The sequence below is a fragment of the Poecilia reticulata genome, chromosome 11 (assembly GCF_904066995.2).
Source record: "Poecilia reticulata chromosome 11, P_reticulata-male-v2, whole genome shotgun sequence".
NCBI lineage: Eukaryota > Metazoa > Chordata > Actinopteri > Cyprinodontiformes > Poeciliidae > Poecilia > Poecilia reticulata.
This window is the reverse complement of record NC_088840.1, coordinates 7,817,575-7,845,384: the sequence shown is the minus strand read 5'-3', so window position 1 is coordinate 7,845,384 and position 27,810 is coordinate 7,817,575. Positions and strand designations below refer to the sequence as shown.

Sequence of the window (27,810 nt, the reverse complement as noted above, 5' to 3'; positions counted from 1 at the left end):
TGGAGCAGGTGTTCCTAAGACACTGATTGAAGCTATCAAACGTCTGAATGCCTGAAGCGCTGAAGCAGCAGTAAACGACATAAAAGCAAGTTTCAAAGTGAACTTAATTTCAGTCATGACTCATGCTCAGTCATGTTGTAAATGGTCAATGGACTAAGTTTATGTAGCGCTTTTCTAGTCTTGTTCGACCAAACTTTACACCACGTTCACAAACGTCCACACATTCAGTTGGGGCTTAAATGCTTTTCCCAAGGGCACATTGACGTGTGTCAGGAGAAACCTGGAGTCCAACCTGCAACCTTCTAAATGCAAGATGTCTATCAGCTATTCTCCCCAAACCCTTTGCTGTTAAATTAGAACAATGATCAACAAACTAACCTATTTTTCCCCCCAAAGTAATAACTCCTCACTACTTTAAACCTGTTTTTCAATATTTCTTTGTCATTCATTCAATTACTTCATGTAGTGTATCTCAGGAGGCAGCAGCATTTTCCTTTGGTGTGTTTTTTCTTTGGATTAATGCGGTGGACAAACACAAAGTTGTGCATGATTGTATTTTGGAGGAAAATTCATGCATGGTTTTATGACTTCCCCAAAAGCCACAATGAAAGTGAAGAGCTCAATACAAATGCATTCAGATTTGTATTAGTATAAAGATTTGAAAACCCTTCATTTTCTACTGGCACTTCACACAAAATTTGTGGCAGGAAGAGAAAATGTTTTTGGAAGACTCTTTTTTGAAAGTACTTCTTACTGTTCAGACTAATATTGTTTAATGTTGTTTTGGTGTCGATAGATGTTTTCATCTCATGGTAACAGATGAGTGCTTTTGCAGTCAAATGAAGAGAGCAGATGCAAGGTGGGGTGACTTACTACTGCTAAATGCTCTTCTTCAACACGGCCAACATCTACACAGTCGTATGTAATGACGAGTGGTTTCATAGCAACCGTACTCTTTCATATAAGGAGCAACCGTGGCCTGTTGGTAACGGTGCTGAACTCTATTGGTATTCCATCAGAGCGGCTTCTCCCTGCAGCTCCTACACTCGCAATCCACATTCCTGATGTATGTTCAAACATTTAAAAATTCAGATGCATTTGAATTCCTCAAGGATTTTTAATTTTTTTTTCAAGTAGAAAAACATCAACTTTGAAGTTTCGACTGTCGAAAGAGTGCTTAAAAGTACCAACCCCCAAATTACTTTCTTGGTATTTCACCGCTACAAATTATTGATCCACGCCCACACGTTATCTACCTTTCTCTCGAAACAATCGTGTCTCCTACTTCTCGCCACTCTTGTTGATCCCAAACGGAACAGAAACAGACGGGTGCCCTTCCGCTGCTCCGGCGGACGCAGGCCTCCTAAAATATTACGTGTAATTGCTGCAGCGTTGCTGAAAAGGCAACCGAGTGAGCACAGAAAGAGGAAGAACTGCAAACACACGCACACGCGCACACATCAACCTCCAGCTGCGCTGAGCTGGAGCTTCCATGCAGGGCTGTGTTTCTACGGAAACAGCAGGTAGTCACAGGAGTCCCTGGTGTTTTTCCAACTCTCATCCTTTACAGACAGCTGAGGTTTGCCGATAGAAGGGAGAGCGAGGTCATGCGAGTTGCCGTTCTGAAAGGATAAACCTCACACAATTTGCCTCCGTTCTTGAGGCTGCCGTCGCCTTCGCACCTCAGGTCACAGAGAGAACTTCCCTTGCTGCAGGTTTTCTCATCTCCGGGTGTCACTGTCTTAGCAGTGTTGGGGAGGGAGACAAAAATGAGGAGGCAGTGCATTGGCTGAATTCTGTGTTGTGTTCAGATGTTGTTGAACTCCACACATTTATGGAACTGCAAAGATCTGGTTTTGGACAAGACGGTTCTTTTCATTTTGTACAAGGTGTAAACTCCCGTATTATTTGAAGTATAAAGAATGTTTATGTAGTTGGTTTCTTGTCTCCAGCAGATAAAAATCAACCCGTTATCTGTGATCTGATATGCAAGCTGATGTGCATTCAAGGCTACTTAGCAACAAGCATACTTTACATGTGAAAGCAGCACAGCACAAGTGGCTTTAAAAATGGGAAATATGGCTCTTTGCCCCAGGGGCATGTCTGTGTGAGCGATGACGCCATTGCCCAAAAAAAAAAATTTGACATGGTAATTCAGACCTGCATAAAAATATATTTCAGATCCAGTTATTCTGTCATTTTTTTCCCATCAAACGCTTAGTTTTTGAGACACCAACCAAATATCTTAAGTACAGCACATTTACTGCAAATCCTTATTAAGTGCATAAAAAAATGTGTTAAATTTAGCCTATGTTTCAACTGCATCTCAAACTGAAAACATAGTTGCAGTTTTTGAAAAGTTTCTAACAACTTTGGAGAATTATTCTTCTGTTTCATTGTCACAAGAACGAGTCGGAGCCTTGTCTTACTCGTTTGACCCAGATACAGCTTTAAAAACTTTTTAATTATTATTCTGAACATCTTTAGTTGTTTTGAAACTTGTGAAGAACACATAAGACTTGCTTGAGTCGCATGTTCACTCGTCTTTCCCATTTCGAAGGAGTTGCCAAGTAAAACTGACCTGTGACTTTATATTTATACTCCATTGAAGCAAGAAGACATGGGTTACTAACTAAACTTGTCTATTTTGTTTCATACGGATTATTAGAGGAGATTTTGTTAACAACCAATTATTTCTTATCATGGAAATTTGTCCCACACTGAATAAATGTGCTCAAATTGGATTTTTAATTTCTTTTTCCTTTTTTTTAAAGATTATATAACTGCAATAAAAGATTAAACTACTTCAAGACTCAGACCATATTTACCAGGAGGGCAACAAATGAGGATAGCGCCCATCCAACATAAGGCATCTCTCAAAGGCACAGATATAGATAATGACAATCATCAAGTCATCAGACACCTACTGTATACTCTCACTAATGTGCCTCTAATGTTGCTTAATTTGCATTCAAAGCAGGAACTGATGCAGTAGATGAATTGGTACACACCTTCTCATTTCCTGTCAGCGGACTATTAGCTACCTGCCAGCTACCTGCCAGCTTCGTGCCAGCTCGTCATTGCTCTTAATTTTGTCTCCTCTGCTGCACCGTAGACATGTGTGCCTGTGCGTGTTTTCCAGGCTTTATGCTGTATGTGCTTTTGTTGTGTAGATCCCAGCAAAAACTGATTGCAAATTCACAGAAGCAAAAGAGCAGTTACCTCTAGGCTTGCTTCGAGGTATAAATAACTGAGAAGGAACGTCACATGTTTGTGATTTATGAAAGCAATCTTCTGTTTCTAGAGATGTACATTTTGATTTCTTAGATGTGAACAAGAGTTTATGTTGCTGTAGTAGTTTGCCAATCCTAATCCGTGAATGCATTTTCTTCTCTCAGTCAAGTTGTTGTGTGTTATGTCAGTCTACACAAATACCAGGTTCCACCTTGGATACGGGATTCACCTATCCACTTTTTTCACTTCCAATACCGATACAGATATCTGGAGTACAGTATCGGCCGATATCGATCCGATACGGAAAAGTAGAGCTGAATTCACTGAAAGCTTTTCTTTAAAAAGAAAAAAAAAAGACATAAATGTACTGAATTGCAAATTTATTTGATAACTGCACCAGTACAGCACACTTGGATACCACAATAGCTTCACATGCTTGGCCAAAAAAACAACACAACTTTAATTTGTTCAGTCGGTGCAATTAGAAGTATAGCAATTAATATAAAATAATAATAAAGAAACTGACAAAAACAATAGATTAATGTAAAAATAAACTGCAACAAAACTTCCTTCAAATGGTTCAGAAAGCACAATTAGGAATTATACATACAATACAATATAAATAATAATGAGGTTGCTCAGAGCCAGAGTTGGGTAGTAAATAATTACAATTACTCAATTTCATTTACTTGAGTAAGTCTATTGAAAGAATTTACTTTTATGTGTATTTGTACAATGCTGCACTTTTTACTTTTACTTTAGTCATTTTATTTTGAAGTTTCACTAATCTTACTTGAGTAAAATTTCTGGATTTTCAACCCATTGAATAAAAAACAAACATGTTTTACCCAAAAATTCACCAGACACACACACCTGCAGTGTTTGTCAAAGTTTCATGAGTTTTATATTGAAAGAAACTGATTTGGAAAAGTTTTCTCTGTCTGATTTTGTTCTTTTTTGTTGCCAAGATGAATTACTGTCATTATGGTCCTGAAAATGCCAAAATCTCCACTTGACTTTATATTTTGGTCCATCTGATTGTGTAATTTTTAAATCTGAAATGTTTTATAATTTGATCAGTTACTTATTACATGAGTCGTCTTTAAACCAAATACATTTTTGCCTTTTAAAAATATGTTGAAGTAGTGCTATTTTTACTTGAGTACAATTTTGGGGTACTCTACCCACCTCTGGACAGACCACAAAGAATATAATTAGTCTTAATAGATCTGCCCCTATGGTTGAGGCACATTGTCACCAATCTAGAATTTATTTCAGTATCGGGACCAATACCAATATTAATATCGTATCGGTACTTTACTACATTGGATGATGGGTCAAGTGTCCAGCCATAAAAGCTGAACAGGACAAAGAGAGTCTTGGCAAGTTTTAGATTACAGCTGTCTAAGATAGATAGATGTGTGTAAAGTTTCTCGCCCACAGCTCAAATGCCAATCAAAATGTGTGGCACGTGAGCCCGACACTCTTCGTTCCCTGTCCCTCTTCCCCCATCGTCGGCCTGTGAGCGATAGATAAGAAATGATTAAAAAATGAGAATATGGAGTGAGGATGAAGTGAAGTCGGACGAGGTGAGAGAGAGAGAGAGGGCGGAAAAGACAGACTTGCAGAGAGCAAGAGGGACGCAGAGATAGCAAAGCTCAGGGATAGGAAATAGATAAAGGAGGTTATGGTAACCAAGGGGCTAAGATAAAGGAAGGAAGGGAGGTTGTGGAAATAAGAGAGATAGTAGAGGGGGGGTGGCCACAGGGATCAGGAGATTAGGCTGAATCATCTTTTAAGTGATGACCTTAAAAACACACACTCAGCTGGTTGCCAAACCCTGGGGCCCTGACGATGAGTGTCTCAGCGCGTGTAGGTGTTTTTCATTTGGCCCCACACTTGTAGGGGACTGCAAACCTGACAGCATTTGCAAAAACTGGAGGGTTGAGAGGCCCCTTCTGTGTAAGGGGGCTGCAGCAGGCTTTCATCTTCCTAGAAAAAGACGGGATCAGGTGTAAGAGACGGACTCGCACAGACGAATGCCAAACTGAACGGTCCTTTAACAAAAAGGGAAACTCGGGTGATGCTTGGTGCTAACATAAAAATGTAAATAATAAATTAAAAAAGGTTGTAAACTTACTATTTGTATTTTACCCTCTTGTTCTTAATGGTTTTAGATGTACGACAGCAAGTGGGGTCACTTAACGTTCTTATTATATTTCTACATGTCTTTAGGTGAATTCACACGTTAAGAACCAAAGAGATTAAAAATGTAATTTGGTAAGCAACCAAAAGTTTATTTTTGACAAAAGGGCAACATTTTTTTATATTTCACAATCAAAAAATGATGTTTTGAGCTTTACTCTCAAAATCATAAGTTGGAGAAGAGGATGTGTTTGTTTGAGAACATGTCTGTCAAAGCCAGAGCACCACCCAAGACTTAAAAGTATGGGGAATTAATAAATTGCAATCACACTTTTGTTTTTGTTTTTTGGTAAGTGCCTAAATAATTTTCATCCTGCCAGAATTTTAGATTTTATCACAAATAGTCCTTCATCAGCACACAGAAATAGAGGTAGACTGGTGTCAGAAAAGAGACACTTTTAAATTCCTGTCTGGGTTGCCGGTTTGGTACGTCTCAAAGCTACAGCTCTCAGGTAGAATTAGGCAATATAAAACATAATGTTGTGTAACTAAATTTGAACCGAAGATTATTGTACCTCTATGTATCACGACTTTCTTCCTGGGAGGCCAGAGTGTTATGCATTAAAGTCTATTACTCAGGTAGTTGAAGTATGTTCTTGGATATTTTTGCTTTTTTTTGTTTGTTCGTTTATATATATATAAACACTGCTCAAAAAAATAAAGGGAACACTTAAACAACACAATATAACTCCAAGTAAATCAAACTTCTGTGAAATTAAACTGTCCACTTAGGAAGCAACACTGATTGACCCGACGACGGTCCCCGTTGTCAATCAGTGTTGCTTCCTAAGTGGACAGTTTAATTTCACAGAAGTTTGATTTACTTGGAGTTATATTGTGTTGTTTAAGTGTTCCCTTTATTTTTTTTTAGCAGTGTATATTAATACAACTGTTATGTAACCAACACAACAAAACCTGATATGATAAAACTTTTCCTTAGGCAAACTACAGTTTTAACATTGCAGTTCAAAATGTAAATAAACCATATTTGTAGATGATAAAATTCATACAGCTTAAAGAGGCTTCACTGAGAACATGCTGGGGTTTTTTCTGCATATCAGTTCAACTGTCTACCTGTGTTTTTTTGTTTTGTTTTGTTTTCCCACCTGACTTCCTGTTGTCACTCCATTGATAATTCGCTCTCCTGTTTTATGTTTTGCTATCTGCTCACTCTGTTTGCCACCTCCTCCACACACTATTTTCTTGTCCTTTGTGCTTTTTTTCCCCTCCCTCTGCCTTTCTGCGTATTTGTTTATTTGCTCTCCATCTGTCGGCTTCTTGCTCACGCTTTTTTTTTTCCTGTTTCTTTGTGTCAGTGTTTCTCCAGCTGTCAGAGTTTCTCTCTTTCTGTAAGTTTCTTTGTGTGTTTCTCTCTTTCTTCTCCCATCATCTACAGTGAGCGTTTGGAACGTACGCATTTGCGTTGCGTGCATGTGCATGTCTTTTTCTTTTTTTTTTGTTGCTGTCATCGCGTGCACGAGCATGATGGAGCTCAGCCAGTTTGTTTCCTTTACAACCCGATGGCGTTTGCTCGTGTTTTAAGGACTGTGTGTCTGAGTCATCGCTGTCCTTCTGGTCGGAGTGCAAAAATATTTTCCCGTGAGAAAAATATAATTCTGTCTTTTGGACTGTATTAACAGATATTGTGACAACACGTTCAATATCTCACGACTAATGAATTCATTATATGAATGGTGTTTGTTTTTTTTCCCTCCTAACATCTCATTTTTCAGAGCTGATCTTACTGTTAACACATTTAGTCTGTTTACTACAATAATAAAAATACCATAAAACCTCTTCTTTTTATGTTTTAACACTAATCACACCTTTTTGGTTTTGCTCATCTAATCCAAGTTGTGCGTCTATCTGGTTATGTCGGTAGCAAGAGTGTGGCTAACACTACATGTGCTTCAGGTCCCCTCAGAGGACTGGGGGGGCGGCGGCTATGGCGGATCGGCCGACAGCGGCGGTGAGATCCCGTGCCGTCGGATGCGCAGCGGCAGCTACATCAAGGCCATGGGCGACGACGACAGCGCAGACTCTGAGACGAGCCCTAAAGCCTCGCCCAAATCCACCCTGATCGCCCAGAGGGACGCCTTCAGACGCTCCATAAGCATGGATCAAAGGTTAAATGCCACAAGAACCGCATATATGTCACCACTGATAGAGAGCCCACGGCTTCCCCCCCCCCTGTCTGGGTTTAAAGGCGAGATGGCACAAGTAGCATTTCCTGCAAAAAAACAAAAAAAAACAACAACCTGGAAGAGAGAGAGAGATACCCTGATGTGAACATTTACAAAAAGATAGAATGTGACTATGGAAGGGAGGAGGCGAGCCTGGGGAAAATGAAAAAGTTAATTCTTCCTCAGTAAGCTGGCATTTACCATGTTTTAGCAAACCTTAAAACACTTTAATTGGCATAATTAAATCCTCAGCTCAAGCAGCCTCATACTTATGTCCTTGATTGTGCCAGACACATCCAGGATTCAATTGGCTTAAAGCTAGTGGTGCATAATTGTGCGTAAAAAAAACAAACAAAAAACGAGACATGAATGAAAAAAAAAATTATTTTAAATTTTGCGCTGATTAAAATCATGATACCATAGCAACTCTTTTAGCTTGGAGAACTTCATGTAACGGGTTTTACTGGCAGACCAGCAGGATCCAAGCTCCACAGCACCGAAGGGTCAGCTGGTTTTACTGCTGTATAAGCTGTTTAATGGCTGCTGGGGAAGACGAGTGTTTTGCTGTTGACTTATTCAGAAAACACTTGTTGTATTCTTGTTGGTTGTGCAGGAGGCACCACTTCTGCTTTGCAAATATGTACGGTTGTATAATTGTGCACCTGTTGCAGCCATTTTCATATGCAAGTGTAAACGTTGATTTGGGCCTGGGGGGCGTGGCCGGCAACAGCTTATTTAGATTTAAGCGACAGGACACCCTAAAAGAACTCATTCTGAAAGAAGCTCAAAGTAGGCAGAACTGAGCAGACTAAAATCTTATTATGTAACATTGATTTTGTGCAAAAAGAACATGTAATGAATTTTTGTATGACCCATAGACATATCCTTACCTGCGCAATAGGTCACCTTTAAGATACTGCAGCCTGTCATCTCAAACCAATCTGCCCGTTCTGCCTCCGTTATCAAAACATTTCCATCCATACAGCTGCCACTCACTGAATACTTTCTCTCTCTTTTTTTTGTGCCTGATATTTGAAGGTGAATGTGTATACGGGTGAAACCACATTTTACCATTCAACCTTCTCCTGTTTTAGGAATGAGATGTGATAAACAATTCACAGTTTTAGTAGAATTTACACCATTTACTTGATGTTTAGCATTTTGCGCCCCGCTTTGACAAACTGGTGCATTTTCACAACGCTCTGAATGACGGACGCTTCAGCACTCATAAAACATGACTCATAATATTTATGATGGCTGCGGCCAAACGAACTGTGATTCACGTTTGCAATAAACGTGGCCGGTGCTCATCAGCGCCGTGTTGGCTTAGGAGAAAATAAAACTTGCATTAGTCTGAGATTTGTGCTATTGAGGTCACTATAATGCTGTTTTCTTTCTGTTACCTTTTAGGTACTCCTGTAAGCAGTGCACAGATTCCTACCCAAACAACAGAACGGCACCTAAAACCCACACTCGCTCTCGCAGCTACACTCGCTCTCTGACCAGCTCACAGGTGACTAACTCCATCGTCCTGGCGTTTCATTTATTCTGGAATATTCCAACGTATACGGAATACCTTTGAACTTTTTCCACATTTGATTAGGTTGCTACATCAAACTTAAATATCTGTCAGGGTTTTTTTTTTCTTCTGATTTGCCCTGTATTTGGCTCCATCTGCTATGAGCAGCTTTCTTGTCCTTGCTGAAGAGAAGCATCATTACTTTTCCTCCAGACACGATGTTTTGCTTGAAGGCTAAAATGCTCAGTTTTGGTCTCGTCTCACCAGTTCTACTACGTTTCCTGTGTCCCCTCCACGGCTTGTTTCAAACTGCAGACAGGACTTCTTGGGCCTTCCTTTCTTTTACACTCTCAAGTCTTGTTGAGTGCTTGACTAATAATTATCCCACTCAATTATTAGCGGTTTTAAGTAATGTTCCTTAAGAGGCTCAAACAACTGTAATTACACTGAAATGCAGGCAGGTTGTTCGTATTGGATGGTGTGAGAATAAATGGGCAGGATGCAAATGGAAACGGCAGATTTTAGGTTTTTGTTCTAAAAAAAAAAAAAAAAAAACTGAACTCAATTTGTCAGTTCCAAGAATACCCAACCCTTTTTGTTCATTTCTCACACAGTTATCATTATTTATTTATTTTTTTACATAAGCTGGGAGACACGCTGAACCATCAGTTCGAGACGGTGTGCGAAACCATGTTCGGCGAGGTGGAGTCGCAGGCTGTCGAGGCCCTGGATCTCCCCGGCGTGTTCCGGACCCGCAGCCACAGCTACGTGCGCGCCATCCAGGCGGGCTGCTCCCAGGACGATGACTGCCTCTCCGTCTTCTCTATGTCTGGCCCCCAGGGGAGCATCAAGGGCGGGGCCGGTGAGTGGACTTAGCGGCGTGTGCATCCGGCTTTTTTAGCATCTTGACTTCTCCGTTCTCTCTGCCTCTAATTCAGCCTTCTCTCCCTCTCTGTGTCTGAGTGTACGTTTGCTAGCTATACGCACAGACTCGCATGTGCCTTATTGCTCATGCTGTTTCTTCTCTCCTACACCTCTCTGCTCTTGTCTCACCCATCACACTCCCTTGTGTGACTGCAGGTTTCTCGCGGTTATTACCGTTGCTGTTGCTTCAGTCTCTATCTCTTTCTTGTCTTCCTTCGACAAGAGAAGATGAGATCTTATCATCTTCAATCCTTTCACTCAACACAAAAGTCCACCTGTGCAGCCGTTACTTCATTAGTCAAGTTTATTTGTGCAGAGCATTTCAGCAACAAGGCAGTTGGAAGTGCTTTTGCATCATGAAAAGTCACCCATTATGAAACAAGCCATAAACATTACATTTTTGTCAAATGCCATCATCAAAATCAAGCAAATACACATCAGATATGTTAATCAGTGTTCAAGCTATTATTAATCAAAGGCAGCTCGAAACACGCCGGCTGGGTTTTTAGCCTTGATTTCAAGGAAGACGGAGTTTCGGCTGTTTTTTTGTGGTTTTCTGGAAGTTTGTGATTTGTGACGCATAGAAACTGAATTATTACATTTTGCCACATAACCGCCACCGACTTCAAGGTTACTCTTTGTTGCCCGTATTACATAAAGTAGTGCATAATGGTAAAGTGAAGAAAAAATAACATAGATTTTTCCTTTTTTTTTTTTTCAAAATAGAATCATCGTTCTGACCCTTTGCTACTCTGATTCCCCTATGCTCTCACAGAGCAAATGAAAGTTTACATTTAAGACTTGATTTTCTCACCAAGCTCTATTCAGTGTGTCATCTGAAAATGGAAAGAGTAAAATATGGTTTCAACAGCAAACTTACCAAGATGTGGTCTTCCTACTGAAGTGACAGGTAAGGCAAGGAGCTCCATGGTAACTGGAGGAAGTTCTGAGATGTATAATTAAGGTGAACCTGTTGACAGGAAAACTACTATGTACAACTGAATATTTTTGCTTAAAAACAAAGTTCAGACCTCAATAAAGTTAAAATTATGTATCAAGGTTTGTGTTCACAGCTGATTTTGCTTGAGCTATGTGCGCAGAAGTTTTCAGTTCTAAATCTAAACTTTCCCAAAAACATGTACCTGTAAGTACCTGTCGCACTTTTCTTTCGACTTTTATTCATAACATTTTTGAATTATTATTATTTCCCTTCCACTTCAGTTTGCCGCTGCATTGTGTTTGTCACATAAAATCTCAACGAAATACGCTGAAGTTCGTGGTTGCGATGTGACAAAATGGAGACTGGGAGTTGAAGGCCCTGTTTACGCATATATTACACAGGTAATTGCTGATTTTTGTCAGCTGCGTGTGTTCGCTAATGTTTGTTTGCTCATCGGAGACGGTTTAGACCCTCGCAGGATTCAAATTTCCCAGCTTCCAGTAAGTCCCATGAGATTTATTAAAAGCGCTGCGAAGTATCATCCGCATCAAGCGCGAAACATTCACGCGCTGCACGTATACCTCCATAGCGCAGACACGCGCGCACCCAGGGGAGGGCTGAGCTTCAGCTAGTATCTTTTACACTGTGGAAATAAACAAGCTGCACACACAGATGCGAAGGGTGATGAAGAAAGGGAAGCGGTATGGATTGCTTTTGGTATCCGTCAGGCAATTGCTTTAACTTTTAGAAGAAAAATTCGCCCAGGGGAAGAGGTTTTCTGTTGTCACCCTTGCTATAACTGACATATCCACCGCTTTGCTCTCTGCCTTTTGCTAAAAAGTGTATTTTTCATGAAAAGGAATACTAGCCAAGCTGTTGAATGTAGAAATAGACACCAGCATTGTCTTTTTTTTAATGCTCTCCGTGTTCTCTCTTCTCTCTCTTGTCGGTTCACGTCAAAATTCCTCCCTTTTTTTCCCACTTTAACATTCCTCTTCTCCCCTCTAGTCTGTCGCTTCTGTAAGTATCCACCCGCTCTTTTCCCTTTTCACATCGTTTACTTTAACCTCAAACACCTCTGTCTTCTTCTCCCTCGCTCTTCTTACACTTCAGTCTTTCCTTATCGTAAAGGTGCTCCCCCACCGCTCCCACCTCGCATGTCCAAGTCTTCTCTCTCGGTGCGCGCCCAGAGCAGCACCGAGTCCACCCAGGACGCCTACTTCCAGAGCGGCGGACAAATGGCTCCGGGCGCCGGGCACCCCAAGCAGCACAGCAACTCCATAGACCTCGGTGGCTCCGAGGGGCCGTCGGGTCGCGCCTCCAGGGGAGGCTACTACACGTCCAGTGGGCCCGGACGCTCCCGCCAGCACAGCAACTCGGCGGAGAGCCTTGACGGGGTCAGGGGTTCCAGGGAGCTCGTGCCCTACGGAGGGGGGCCCGGTGTGGGAGTCAGGGCAAAACACAGCTGCTCAGCCGACAGCCTGCTAGAGGGGCCGCCACGGCCGGCTAGGGACCGGGACGGCCGGGTCGGCGGCGGCAGCCTGGGGAAGTCGTCCTCACTTCCTCAGAACAACATGATAGTGAGTAAGATGGGCGGGCAGGACGACGGGCGCGCGGCCAGGAAGTGGAGGCCGTCCATCGCCGTGCAGGTGGGGATGAGGAAATGTGAAACGCATAGAAAATAATCTTTAAATGATTTTTTTTTGTTTGTTTTTATGTTTTTGGTCACACTTAACAAAACTTATCAAATAAAACCTCAGTTTAAAAAAATGCAATGTTCAAATGGTGATTCAATTTGTAGTTTTTTTTTTCATTCCTTAAAGTAGGGGAACGTCACTTTTATTTTGTTAAAAGTGTATTTGCTAAAAGTGTCAGCATGTCATGACAATATGAGTGATGTGAAAATATCAATCTTCACCTCCTCCATGAACTGCTGTGGCAATCTGAAGAAATTCCCCCCTCCACCAAAAACAACCAATCAGAGCCAGGAGGAGGGTCTTAGCGCTGTCAATTGTGCTCATGTACGCTCCTCAATGTGCTAATGGTGGAAAAACAACTTACCATGTCAGAAAAACCACTTATACGCCGTCATCAGTGGCCATGCTTGCTAGCCTTAGCATTCGTTGCAGGCCAAGTTGTGTTGAACCAGCTTTAGCGTAGCAGAAGGATGTGAGCTGATTGACGGAGCTAAGACCCTCCACCTTTCTCCTCCCGTTTCTCCTGTTTCAGACGGAGTTGTGTATTTGTTTAAACGGCAGGTGCATAGCGAGAAGGCAAAGGAGCTTGATTATTTTTTTCCACAAATTATCTTTCTCATATTGTACTGTCAGGACATAATGACAGTTTTAGCAAATATGTTAAAAACGAGAGAAGCAAACTATACTTCCACATATCAACATTGTCTATTTTACTATGTTCTAATGATATAGCTTTTATGCTAATATGCTAACATTGAATCTGAACTACTATACCACTAGTAGTCAACCTGAATGTATAAATTACTGTTTGTGGAGTTGAATGCTTGGATAATCTGATAGACTTTGTGTGTGTGGCAGATTTCCAAAAATTGTATCTTATTTTCTATTTATTTCAGTCATTTTTAACTTCCTTACACAGTAAAAAAAAAACCACAATGCTGAAAAAGCAAAACAAAATGAAAAAAATCAAAAGAAGAAAAATAGAAGACAAAACTATTACAGAAATGGACAAACAATACTTAAATTCTTGTCAATGACAAGAACACAAAGTGTAGACCGACAAAAGTGTAGGTGTAATTTTTTTGTACATTACTGCATTGTCAAAATCAAAGCTGCAGAATCTTTTCTAAAACACGCCTCCAAGGAATTCCAGCCGAGTCTGGAATGGAAACGGAAAATATCCGAGCCAAAACTTCAGTTTTTTTTGTCAGATCACACATTTGTACTCCGACAACAAACACATTGGAAACAGGAGCCAGCAAGTTCCTCCTACAGCCGAAGTAAATCTATTTCCATAGATTAACCCATAGCAGTTGTAGCTTCTTTTTTCGTTTTGTTTTTTTTTTTTACATTTATTTCTGTGATAAAATTCCCTCTGTCCCAAAAAAATATTGAACTCATGTTCTGTACTTGTGGTCTGCTGTTCCAGGTGGACAGCTCGGAGACTCTGTCCGATTCCGACACGGAGGGAAAAGCTCTCACCGAGGTTCACTCCATAGGAGTCCAAGTGGAAGATGAGAAAAGGTAAAAAAGAAAAAAAAAATCAGAAACAAAGCAGCAAAAAAATATATATATTCATCTGTAGAACTTTCTCTCCCAGCTTGACTTGTTTTGGTGACATTTAAGTTTCCATCATCACGGATGCCTCTCGCAAACTCAGAGTGGGAGTTCGAGGGGTGTTTGTTTACCCGCTAATTTATCTTTGTTCCAAAATATGCGGCTTGATCAGGAGCGGCTGGTCTTTGTGCTGTAATTTATGTGAATAATTCTGATTTATATTCAGAAAAAGCCCTCGTCTTCCTGCGCGCCCGACAGCGTCGCCATGTGTACGGCTGATTTCTCTTCTATGTCCAATTAATTCATTTAAGATTTCATCAAGCAGCACAGCTTGAACTCGGAAACACTTTGTTCCAAGAATGTCTCTTTTATTTTTTTCCCCTCTTTATTTTTTTTTCAACCATGTTTGTAACCCCGTCTACTGCAATCCGTAAACACAACGTGGCTTTCACACATGACTCGGCGCTTTTCCTAATTAAATCCATTCTCGCGTTTGAACGCAATCGCCGAAGATGACATCAGGACATCCGGCGCTGCGGATCTGAGTCACGCTGCGGACCCGAACAGACTGAGGAGACAGATGAGGGGAAGGTTGGGTTTAAAGTTGCAACAGTGTAAACACTCATCAGTGAGCACACTGGCATGACATTTCCACGCATCGATGCGTCATATGCCAGGGGATTTAGCAGGACTCATCACAACCAGGCGAGTGGCGGTGATTGCCGTGACAACACGGCCCTGCTCAGTTTGGAATGTGAAACAATAAGAAGGTCGAAAGGACAAATAAATAAATAAGAAAATTGAGAAAGCCTTCTGCAGGCGATTCAGTTTGATCAGATGGCTCTGAGCCAGCTGTGACTCCTTGTGTCTTTTTGCAAGGCGGGCTCGATTCAAACGCTCCAACAGCGTGACGGCGAGTGTGCAGGCCGACCTGGACCCCGAAGGCTTCCCGGGGCTTAGCGTTGCTGTGCCAACACAGGACAAGAGTCTGCAGTTTGGCTGCTCCTTCCAGAGGCACTCGTCAGAGCCAGAGTCCGCGTCGCAGTACACAGAGTGCCACCGCACCGTCCACACGCAGGGCCAGTGGGCTTACAGAGAGGTGGGTCCCTGCCCAGACGTCTTCCTCATGAAAGATACAGACTTTACTTTGAATGGTTCTTGCTAAAGAATACTACGAAAGAGGATTAGGGAAACTGAGGGGGAAAGGAAATGAATTCTGACTTTAATCTTCTGAGATACTATGTCAGAATTCTGATGTTAAAGTGGGAATTCTGAGAAAATAAGTCAGAATTGTGATATTAGAGTCAAAATTCTGAGAAAAAAGGGAAATCTGAAGGAAAAAAGTCAGAATTCTGAGGGAAAAAATTCTGTAAAAAAAAAATTCTTAGATTAATGTCTGAATATTTATTCAGTGGCCCTAATCCTCTTCTGCAGAATACTGAAGTTACACACAGATATGATCACACTCTGAACTTTCTCATTTTCTCAAACACCAATGAATATTAGGATGACAGAGGGCAGCAGAAAGTTTAAGGAAGTTATTAAACATCATTCCAGTGTATGAACATCTCAAGACACACCGTTCCACTAGTCATCCAAAAATAGAAACCAAACAACTGAAAACCAGATAAGACATGCAGCTAATCTGTTTGGCATTAACCAGAGACTCAGGCTCAGGTAGGGGAATCTGTTGACATGACAACAGTACACCGTGTACTTCTCAAATCTGGTGTTTATGGATGAGTAAAATGAAGAAAAGATGTAAAAATAAAACCATATCAAATCATGATTGAAGTTTTCCCTTCATGTAAAATACTACTCTTCTGAAAATACTCCAAAAACACAATTTAATGCTGTATAGAGCTTAAAGCATCTTGCAATGGGGACATTTTCCTTCAACAGTGTGGACAGTGAGTCTGGTCAGAGTTCTTGAGTTCATGTGTTTATTGGTGTCATTTAACATCCTAATCCTAAATATTGGATATTTAGTAACTGAATGTGGAAAATCAACATATTTAACAGAAAGGCTTGAAAAGTCTGTAAGTCATCAAAATCATGTGAAATGAAATAACTATTATTGAAATAATAGAACTTTTCAATTACATTGAGTTTTTTCTTTTTTTTGCTAAACTTTAAAAAAACAACTGAATTATTTTTCCTTAGTTTTAAAAATTGTGCATTTCTAAAAACCCAGATAAAACACATTTACAGCTGTAATTAGACCAAATGTGAAAAAGTTTAAAGTGTATGAAAAACTTTCCAGATCATTGTTCATTTTGTACATTGAAGTCTCGCTATTTCCTGCGCTGCATTTTCTTTTACCTCAGTTTGTTTGCTTTACTGTTCGCTGAAAGCTTTTCACATCTATGGAAACCTAAAGGACAGGCAGCAAAAAAAAGAAAAGGACGTAAAGCTTGGTGATAAAGCTTACACGTCTTTAATATGTCTATAAAAAGGCAAATACTGAGACATATAGCAGCTATTTGCTTAAAGCTCTTTCTCTGTTTGAACATCTGTGGAACATTTCCTCGATTTAATTAGATTACATTTAAATCTAATCTATTCAATATTAGCAGCAGCTAATTGAGTATCGTTGGAAAAACCGCATTAAACAGCCAATTGGCTCCTGTTAATATATATACATATATATATATATATATATATATATATATATATATATATATATATATATATATATATATATATATATATATATATATATATATATATTATTATGCATCTGTGGTTTTACATTTTACATTCAGATGTCAGAAATTATAGATTGTAAATCATCTTTCTGAGATATTTTTATATATAGTGGTTAATAGTAGTGATAAAGTGCTGAAAACACATTTATTCACTATTTTACTAGGGAAATAACTACAAAATGCACAAATTCTAATTTTCCATTTCTTTCTGTCCACTTCAAAATTTCAATTCTGAAGAAGGAAGGCATTTAGTATTTTTTTTATTAAGTACACGTTCAAAAAATAGTCAACCTATGACATCTTTGTCTATATAAATTTCCCACTGATTCATTTCGTCTTATTTTTTTGCATCCATTCTAAGAGCAAGAACATATTTAGGATGAGCCCTGCATTTTAAGCTGTAATATAACCTAGATTCCCTCTTTGAAAATTGTGAAATTGTTTTCCATAAATCTAATCTCTGGCTCCTCAGCTGCACAATGTCGATGTAGATTGGCAGATTTTATTGTACAACACAGTTGGTAATCCAAATTACCAACCGTGTTGGCATCTGTTCATTGCCTTGTCGTCTATTTCTTTTTAATGCTTTCGATTTGGAGTTGTAGGCCTTCCAGGAGGTGTGGGGTTATGTTTTTGAACTCAGAGTGTCATTTCTACAAGTAATGCATCCCTTCTGCTTCACACAGGACCTCATTCAGGGCAACTACACCACCGAAGCTTGCCAAGTAGACACAAGGCCCCACCAGCACCCACACCTGCCGCCACGCTCCCACTCCCCCCTGCCTATTACCGCGGAGCGCGCCTGGACGGCCACACCGTCCCTGGAAGGCCCGCGCAGCCTCCCCGACTCGGGCCGGGCCTCGCCCTGCATGAGGGACGGAGAGTTCTTCCTGCGCCTGCTGCAGACGGAGGTGGAGAGGATGGAGGGCTGGTGCCAGAACATGGAGAGGGAGGCGGAGGAGAACGAGCTTCCAGAGGACGGTGAGTTCAAAAACTATTTCTCATTTTGTTGCTGCTCTTTTTATTGAACTGCATTTCCACTCTCTCTCCCTCTCTCTCTCTCTCAGCTCTTGAGCTAATTCGAAGCGCAGTTGGCAGTGCCCAGATGCTCATGTCTCAAAAGGTCCAGCAGTTCTTCCGCCTCTGTCAGCAAAGTATTGTAAGTGCATGAAACGTCACATCAACACACATTTCCATATAAGCTTGTTTCTATGCATGTTGGATATGTAAGTTCAATTTAAAAAAATACTTAAATGATCCCAAAGGGAAATTAAATGTTGCTATAACTCATTAAATCAGGATTCTTCAGAGTTATTGTAGGAAAGATTTCCTGTCGAATACAAAAGCATACTTCACCTTTATATATACATTCTATACGTTACTATGTATGTCGGGGTTTTTTTTTTTGCTTTTTTTTTAAAAGTTGTGCCACTAAATTTTTTTGTCCAGCCTGGTTTGGCCACTGCTAATAAGATTTTCTGGGGGCGCCACTAGCACACCTCATAAATCTGACCTTTATAGAACAGCAAGAGGAAAACCATCGTCGTTAGATGTCCAGTTTGCAGTTTGGAAGGAGTTTTAGTCGCATGAGCTCAATAATTAACATTTTTGACTATTGTCTAACATTGTGCATTACCCTAAAACAATATCCTCATATCAGTGGCTAAATAATGCTGTGAAGATGCTTTTAGTCAGTAGGACACAGAAGTCAGGAAGAAGTGAGAGAAGATGAATGGTGCCAACTCCAGGGCAATCCTGAGAGAAACCCTGTTAGTGGTTACCTTCGCATGTTCTTCTGTCAGAATGGTCCAGTCAATGTTCAAATTGAAATCGAAGAGAAACTTGATTTGCATAGATCCTCTTTAGCCAATCTGGTTGGGTTTGAACTATTTTACAAATAATTGGCAAAAACATTCAGTCTGTAGAATCTCATTCCTGAGAGAAAGAGTTCTAAAACTTGCAGCTGTGATTGTGGTGATTGGTGGAGCTGCACCAAAGAATCGACACAGGAAGCCAGGATACAAAAGCACGTAATAATTTTCAGATCGTTTAGCCAAACATTCTGTCAACTTTCTATGCTCAGGACCCGTCCGCCTACCCCCAGCCCACGTCGCAGGACCTGGCATCCTTCTGGGACCTGCTCCAGCTCAACATAGAGGACGTAAGGGTTAGGTTTCAGGACCTCCAGAAGCTCAAGGACTCAGATTGGAGGCTCCCACCTGAAAAGAAGGTGAGGGACCGGAGGGTCCGGCCTACCCTGGTTTCCCTTCAGCATTCTCCCAGAGCTAAGATGGCTCTGTGCCGCCGGGTAGAGCAGATGGCCGTGGCCTCCAAACGTTTGCAGGCCACGAACGCTGAGAACAGACCAAGAGGAGCCGAGCAGATCTGCCCGCGAGGCAGCGGAAGTTCAAATTGATAGGGCTTTATTTTGCATTTAATTTTAATTTATGTATATTTAAGTTTTTATCTTTTTTACTTTTCTTGCACTCTGTCAAGAAAAAGACAGCTTTTAGCATTATTTTCTATCAAACCTCTCCAAAACTAACTCTCTTTTCTTCTTTTTTTCACTTTTCCCTTGTACCTCTCCTTCCATTTCCTTTCATACAACTCAACACTGATGCATGCTGCGATACCTTTTGGGGGCTTTTTTCCTTTCTCATAATGCGTTTGATTACTTTTTATTTATTTTTCCCTCTGTTGTGGGTTTTGTCTCTTATTGCATGGGTTTTCCGTCACAAACCCCTCTTCTTTTCCACCACCTAACATGACAAATCCACTGTCCTTTTCCCGCATCTCATGTCAATGTCTCATCCTCAACGGGTCAGGAGGATAAGAAACTTCCTCCGCCCCTACCAAAGAAGCCAGCGGGCGGGGTGAGCGGCAGCCTTCGGGCCGATAGCATGGGAGACGGGGTCTCCGGGAGCGCCGGAGGCGGCCCGGGGGGGCTGGTGGTGCCCCGCATTGGAGGGCACACCCTCCCCATCAGGGAGAAGTCCCTGGACCTCGGAGACCGTCAGAGGACAGAGGCGCGAAGGAGGCTGCTGCAGACCAAGCGTACCGCCTCCTTCAGGCAGAACTCGGCCACCGAGAGCGCCGACAGTATCGAGATCTACATCCCCGAAGCCCAGACTCGACTCTGAACCCGCGACGGCACTCGCTTCCCCCCCTCACCCGATCTTCTGCGAGTCATTGCTGTTTATACGCTACGACCCACCGCCAATTTTAGCACTTTCCATCAACTTCTGTCATCCTACATCATTACTTAACAAGCAATGACAGCCATTTTAGTGTCTTGAAATTCAAACCACTTTACTGAGGCAGAGGCCTAGAACCTGAGCGGTATCTAGCCGAAGACGTTTTTACTTCCTTCTTAGTCGGAATTTCTTTTTATATATGTATATATATATACATATATAAATATATATAATCACTCTGGCTGAAACCAAGTCAGAAATCTTTTGTAAAACTAGGCAGCAGAGGTTCACGCAGTAGCATGCCTGTGCGTGTTCACTTGGCACAAAAAAAGGGCTTAACAGGCAGTAGACCTCTGAGGAAATTCTCCCCACACACCCCGCCCCTGATGCCGTTCGGAGCGAAACCGACCCCCACTTACGGGCTTTCGCCGATAACAGCTCAGCCGAGTCGAGATCTATTGATTTCTTGAGCATCCTCAGTTGGCTCCGAGAGCATCCCTGAGGAAATATCAAACACAGAATCCTTAGTCCCTCTTCCCGTCTGTCCACACAAGCACCAAGTCACAGAATATAGACCAATTTCACGTCTCACTCTGTTGATGCTTTCGAACCACCTGTCCGTCAGCATTGGACGGCGAGGCTCTTCGATAGTTGTGTTTGCCAAAAGGAGCTTCTTCAGTGTAGCATCACAGACAAAAAAAAAACATGAAGAAAAGAAAAAAAAAACAACTCCTTGTGTAGTCTCTGAAGTCTCAAGAAGAGGAGGGTTTGGACATGGGATTATTTCAGTGGCTTTTCTGGACTTACTTGAAGATGCTCCCCCTTCTTTCTTTTTTTTTTTTACACTGTGAGAGTAGAGCACCGCCAAGTGGTCAAAAGAGAATCCCGCTTCAACAGCAGTGGTCTTTACAGTTTCGATATATCTTATTCAGGAACAAGTAAACACCCCTTAACGAAACAGCCATTGAAGTGGTCGGGACTGCTATCTTCCCCTCCGAAACCCTTTCTTTCTTTTGAATATTGCTTGGACAGACTTTACTATCGTGTTTATTCGTAACTAAATATGGGTTTTTAAGTAAAAGAAGAGCAGCAGCTTGAATTTTCGGCAGGATTTTATCACCAAACTTTATTTCGTTTCCCTGATGGCGTTGACGAAACGAGGAATGATTTCGTTTTGCTGGCAGATAAAATGAGGCCTAACTGACCTTAAAATATCCTTCCAAAGAATCACCAAGTCGAATCAGATTGGGATTATGTCCAAAAAAAAGAAAAGTGGTATTTTATAACTATGCTGGGAATGTGAAATATGTGATATGTGTGGAGCTGCGGTGCCTTGCAAACATTCATATCTGGTGAACTTCTTCACCTTCTTTTCAAGTTGCGACCATAAACTTCAGTGAATGTTTGTGATGGACATCGAACCAGCATCCCTCAGCATCATGCTGGAGTGAAGTGTTTTCCATCACAAGGTGTTTTGTTTGTAGGGAAACTTTTCAGTGTTATCATCTGGTCTGAATTGAACATGTGGTTTGTGCCAAACAGCAAACAGGACTTCTTGTTTTTATTTCAGATGCTTGTATAAAAGTTGAATCTTCTGTTTTTGGTGTCAATTTCTTCCACTTTCTCAGTTGCTGGCTTGTATCCTCTAAAGCTGCCATGAGCCTCTTGGCTGCGTCTCGGATTAATGTTTTGCTTTTTTTCATTTATTATGTGAAAACTTAATATATGTGAAAACTTGCATAAAAGTCCAAAGTACAGAAATTCCCTGAGGTTTGTGGTTGTAACATGACAAAATGTGGAAAAGTTAGAGAAGCATGAATGGTTTTGCAAGGCTTTGTATGTCATTTTTTTCTTTTTTATTAAGTTGCCTATTGAAACAGGTCTAAATTATTTCACAAAGTTAACTTTTTTTGAAGGATTCTTATCAAAAATATGTTGGTGTTTTCTACGACTGTTGGCTCATACGTGAATTCACTTGAGTAACTGAATATGAAAGTCTGTGTGAATCCCAGTTAACACTAAAGAGTCAAAATGTATGGAACAGAGATGACAAAATGTCAGAATTTGTAAGCATGAAGTGTTCTTTCTTTCCTTTTATTTTGGTTAGAATATGTTGGAAATATAGGATATTTTATTGGAAAATGTATATTTTATAATATAAACTACATTTCTAGATTAGTAGAGATTATCGAGTACAGTACATGTACAAAGATCATATATCAAATGTGAAACACTGCAGTATTGTTACGATAGATTATAGCTGTGTGGCATATCCAGACTGAGTCCATGTGAAGAAGACTTTCAAACGGCTCTTATTATCTTGAAATTGTGAGTCAGGTTCACAGGGTATCTCTGGCAAGAAAGGTGGTTGCCAAGGACGATCCTTCCTTAGGCCTATTTAAATATCTGTGTGTGGTTCTCACAACTTGTACTGCTGTTCCCCTTTTCCTCCCTATATCTCCTGTTTAGAACCAACTACATGTGCCTAACCAGCTATGTGTGGAGGTTTCCTTTGAACACAGTTTACACTTTGAATATATACGTAAATATATAGAAAGAGAGACAGACAGAGGGAGATGTATATAGAGATGTATGAAATCTGAAGAGTATTGTTGGGAAAAACTGTTTTTGACTTCCTGAATCTCCCTCATGTTGCAATACACACCCGCGAGACTGGCACACTTTGTCGATGTGGAACACTGCATGCTTTCCGACAGCCTCCTCTGAACAATTTAGCGGAGTCTCATTTTGGAGAAGAAACACGTATTTTGTAGCCTTTAAATCTTTTTCTTCTGTGTGATTGGGGGTGAAAAAAGTAATTGCTAGGGTTTTACAACGCAGTTATTCCGACGAATCACACGTTTGTACAATTCTGTCCTTTTAGAGACAATGATACAAACATCCTTGGAAATGCCAACCAGTGTTTTGCTTTTTGGACTTCAGCAGGTGAATCTTAACCTCCTTGTACAAATGAGGCGCCCCGGCATTGAAAACAACGAGGGCCGTCGTGTGGAATGCGTCCTTAGCAACGCGAGTTGCGGAGCCGCCTTCTCTGTTTTGTTTTTTTTGCGTCCCTCTCTGCGTCCGATACCGCTAAAACCTGATGACATCCGTGCGGTGCCTGCCACAGGCCCTCGTCAAACGAAGCACAAAGAACTGCTCTACTACTGTTACGCCACTGTGACGGACTCTTGACCCCACCCTCACTATCCTCAGTCCTACATGCGAGGGGGGTGGCAAAGTCTCTGGATCACACAAGTTGCCCTTGAGGGACACCAGGATTTAAAGAGACTTTTGTTGGATTTTTATCCGCGGTAGCAATCACGACTACTTTCATTCGTGCTGACTTTCTTCTCTCTGAGTTCTACAAGTTGAGGTGTCAACCAGCCGCACCTTGCCTTGAAATAGGTCCATAGCAAACACAGTTTTTGTGGTTGTGATTTCCATTTTATTTATTTATTTTTTTTGTTCTACATAATGTATCTATCACATCAGCATCGTACAAATCACAGTTCCTGGTTGTGTTGTAACATTATCTTAGCACTGACAAAACACAGCAATCAAACTATCTTAAGCCTTTCTTCCCACATGGCCAGACAAAATCTGAGTACCTCAGTTTTTAGCAAGTGTCCCTCTGTCCTCAGGGCATTTCCTAAACCCACCGTAAGACCCTAATAATACGAGGCTACGCTAATCCTCGCAGGAGTGTTGCTGATATTCTCTGATCAAGACGGGGAGAAGGAAGAAAAAATCTCTCGCTGCTTGAGCCCAGATTCACTGTTAGCCATTTATTTCCCCAAGACTAGGAAACAGCGTGAGTCAGTGTGGTGGCAGAGGCAGCAGCTTAATTGTAGCTGATTTGTGTGTGTGCTGCATACTGTGCCTCTGGAACAAAGCCAAGCTGGAGGCCTGTGGTAGCAGCAGATTTGAGTTTTAGTTGACATTACTGTAAGGCAGAGCTGCTCTGGAGTTTGAAGCTAGCATATGTCTGTGGTGGGGGGGCTAGCTAGCCAGCCCCGGGCGCTAGCTAACCATGTTCATGCTAAGTTAAAGGAACTTCACTGTCAAAAAGAAACCAAATTGATGTGTTGTAAAGATAGTTTTATAAACTAATAGCCTGCTTAGTCTTCAATCACTGTCAGCAACAGGACATGTTGTGATAGAAGTTGGTAAAGCTAGTGGTAGCATTGCTTTCAGTGAAACACATAGAACTTAAAAAGTTCTGTTTGTACTCCAAATTGGAAATATTCAAAATTTATATTAAAGACAAATCAGCTGGAACACCCAATGAAGTCAGATTTGTTAGCTGGAAAGTAGTGATACTCCTCACCCAGATAAATTTTATATTCAACACTTGCCAATATGGTTGGCAAGTGTTAAAAAATATATAATAGTAACAAGCTGTTTCTTTGCTATGTTGATTAAGAAATCTGTTTTATGGACTTTCCTTAGCGAGAATGTTCCTGAAACCTTTATGAGGCATAATTTATTTGCTATCAACAAATGTTTAAATTAAAGTAGCTTGGGGGAAAAAAATCAAAAGGCTAGAAGGCTTACAAAAGGTAAAGTTTGATTTAGAAAATTTGTGGCTAAAAATATTGTTTGACATTAGATGCATCCAAGACCTGTATAGATTCTACTTTTAACCAGAGCTATCCTGAATCAAACCTATAACCAACAATTAACTTGTGACAGTTAATGATTGTATATGGGCAGCTTTTGTAGCCCATTTACTGTCTAAGCAGGACATTATGTACCTGTAGTTTACATGACCACAGCAAACTTGAAAAGCTTTCTGACTTGCAACTGTAACATTGTCAACTCTATTGTGAGGTCCTAATCAGATCTACTTTTTACAAAACTTGAAAGCACTTTGCTACCACTAGTGACTAATGCTAACAATTGTATCCTTGAGGGATAACTTCATGAACAACCAGCAGAAAATATGACTGATAATTAGCCAAGAATCAATTCAAGAGTCAAATTTCCTTATCTTCTACAATTTCAGATTTCTCTCATTCATTGATTTTTGCTGGCGCCCATGTGTACAGTCATGGCTGGAAACTTGTTTAATATTCAAATTACATGTGGGGGATCCTGAAGGTGCTTATCTACATAAGAAAATGATTCATAATTGCACATAAGTATCATCTTCAGTGACTCCCGCTTGTGCAAGCAGAACTTTGTATTTGGCGTGTTATTGGCAGACCACACCATAGGCAGGGAGTTAATTACAGACCCTAAACGCCTTCAGTTGCTATTGCTGAAAATCACTGAGCATAATTAGAATCACTCTGATTTAATAAGAAACTTAATGCTTTAATTCATGCTGTGGCCAAACTACTGGTTGGTTTCTTGCCTGTGGTTTACTCCGCCCGCCCCTCCCCCCTCTCTGTTGCTCCAGAACAGGTCGGACTCGAGCAGATGATCAACTGAAACTCCAATGTGCCTTTAGCACTGAGGTGTAATTCTGTTTGTATGTGTACATGTGTGCATATGTATTAACGCTGTAATGTGGATTTACAGGACACACACAGCTAACCATGAGGGTAAGAGACAACTGAGCGATTACTGTGTAATTATCAACAAAATATATATATCTACACCCTAACTTCGCCATGTTTACAAAGTGTAAATACCTGTTATGGACATTGCTTATCTTAAAATTGCATTTATTGTTATTAGAATATAATTAACATGATTACTGTCATTAAAAGTTTTAATTAGTGCCATTACGATCATTATTAAATACAGTGTTGTTGAATATAGCTATGAGTAAAAATTGTTCTGTAGGCTGATCAAGGGCAAGTCACGTGTATAGCAACAAAAATATATAAATATATAGTTTATTCTATGTTCAGTTCAATAAATCGCTGCTATTAAAAGGGGATGGAGCAGAAGAAGAGAAAGTTGATTAACTCTGGGAAGACACTTTTCCCCCCCCCCTCTGGGCTCAGTGATGCACACTCCACCTGAGAGGTGAGGAATCGCTGAAGGAAGTGAGCTGTAGGAGTGGACCGTCCTAACAATAGAACCTCTTTCTCTGTGTGCTTTTACTCGACTTTGAACTCTGTGCCAGCAAGAGGAGAAAATCAAATTGGGAGGGCCTCGAACCGATGGAGACACTTCACACTCTTTATTCAACTCTATAATGTAGCAACGGCAACAACAGCCCTTCGTTCTCGACTCCCTCCTCGTCTTTCTTGTGTTATCGGTGACCACTATGATTTAGAGCAAGTTTCAGCATGGATTCACTCGTTTTATATACATCATCAACTCTGTGCCAAGACAGCATATTGTACATATAAACGTTAATTTTTGTTTGTTTGTTCTATGAGAACAGCTGACTCCAGCAGAGCAATAGAGTCACAGCAGAGTGTAAATGTTTGTTACGCCACCAAGTGGTCGTCCACACGTGGTGCACAAGAACACACCAGGAAGTGTCTGAATTCAGTCTGAAGGCCGGTGGAGGCAGAGTAAACCATGCTCCTGTTTAGTTTGGGTTTTTTAATTTCTCTCCTCCCACCGTTTTGTACATACAAGTTTATTTCTTGCTCTCATGTTTTTGGGTCTAAATGTGTCCAAACCGAAGCACGTTTGATGGCGCTGAACCCGGAGAGATGGCACACTGTGACGTGGTTTACTCCCAACACAGAATGTAACACTTTCAACGTTGTCTGAACATTTTCTAATGGCTAATATTATTACTATCAATATTATTATTATGATTATTATAAAGCTATTTTAGCGAGTTAAACAAACGCCGCTGTGTCTCCTTTGTCTTTTTTGGTGTGTTTACTCTGAATGTTTTGAAGAAAATGTGAAATGAAGCAGTAAAAACATTCTTCTTGGGGGTAAAAGCAATGTTGTTTTGATTGAAGGTATCTTCTCAATATGAGCTTAATAACAGCTTAATTTTCTGGATTCTAGCCGGCCCCTCCATTGGCTTGTATGTCCAAGCTTGATTCAGTTCCAAAAATTTGGTTTATTAACTCAAAATTACATCTGGTGCCAAGTGGAGAAGAGACATAAGTAAAATGTGAACCTGTGCTTGCTTGACCTTCAACCTTTTGGATTTGTATGGGTGTGAATATGTTTGTGTGAGTTAGTTTGTCACCTGGAATTGAGAAGATACCACTGTGCCATTCCACCCGAATGATTGTTTCCAGGTTTGGAAAGATATATTTTTAGTCCTCGGTTGAAAAATATGGCCACCATTTCTGCAGCATGCAGAACTTGACGTAGTAAGTCTGATAAATTTCCTTTTAAATAAAAGTTTTGGGATTGTGTGCAACAAGATGAAACTGTTTTAAGTCGAGGAATTTCAACAACACAAGAAGTTAGATGTATTAAACAGTAAAATGGAGAATTTTGGGGCTGCACAGTGGCGCAGTTGGTAGAGCTGTTGCCTTGCAGCAAGAAGGTTCTGGGTTCAATTCCCGGCCCCGATCCTTGTGCATGGAGTTTGCATGTTCTCCCTGTGGATGCGTGGGTTTTCTCCGGGTACTCCGGTTTCCTCCCACATTCCAAAAACATGATTAATTGGTCTCTCCAAATTGCCCCTAGGTGTGAGTGTGTGTGCATGGTTGTTTGTCCTGTGTGTCTCTGTGTTGCCCTGCGACAGACTGGCGACCTGTCCAGGATGACCC

The 27,810-nt window shown here is 40.9% G+C and overlaps 1 protein-coding gene across 6 annotated transcripts in view; it reads left to right on the top strand.

Moving 5' to 3' along the window:
* dlgap3 (discs, large (Drosophila) homolog-associated protein 3) overlaps positions 1-26,922 on the top strand; it is a 190,789-nt gene extending 163,867 nt beyond the window's left edge. For all 6 annotated transcript variants that reach the window (XM_008421515.3, XM_081612618.1, XM_081612617.1 and 3 more), the window contains 10 exons: positions 7,354-7,565; positions 9,033-9,135; positions 9,787-10,003; positions 12,119-12,654; positions 14,132-14,226; positions 15,139-15,358; positions 17,654-17,948; positions 18,035-18,126; positions 19,051-19,197; positions 19,793-26,922. In XM_008421515.3, the coding sequence (XP_008419737.1) occupies positions 7,354-7,565; positions 9,033-9,135; positions 9,787-10,003; positions 12,119-12,654; positions 14,132-14,226; positions 15,139-15,358; positions 17,654-17,948; positions 18,035-18,126; positions 19,051-19,197; positions 19,793-20,107 (2,232 nt within the window). In that variant the 3' untranslated portion in view covers positions 20,108-26,922. The remainder of the gene's footprint in view (positions 1-7,353; positions 7,566-9,032; positions 9,136-9,786; positions 10,004-12,118; positions 12,655-14,131; positions 14,227-15,138; positions 15,359-17,653; positions 17,949-18,034; positions 18,127-19,050; positions 19,198-19,792) is intronic.
* The last annotated feature ends 888 nt before the right edge of the window (positions 26,923-27,810 follow it).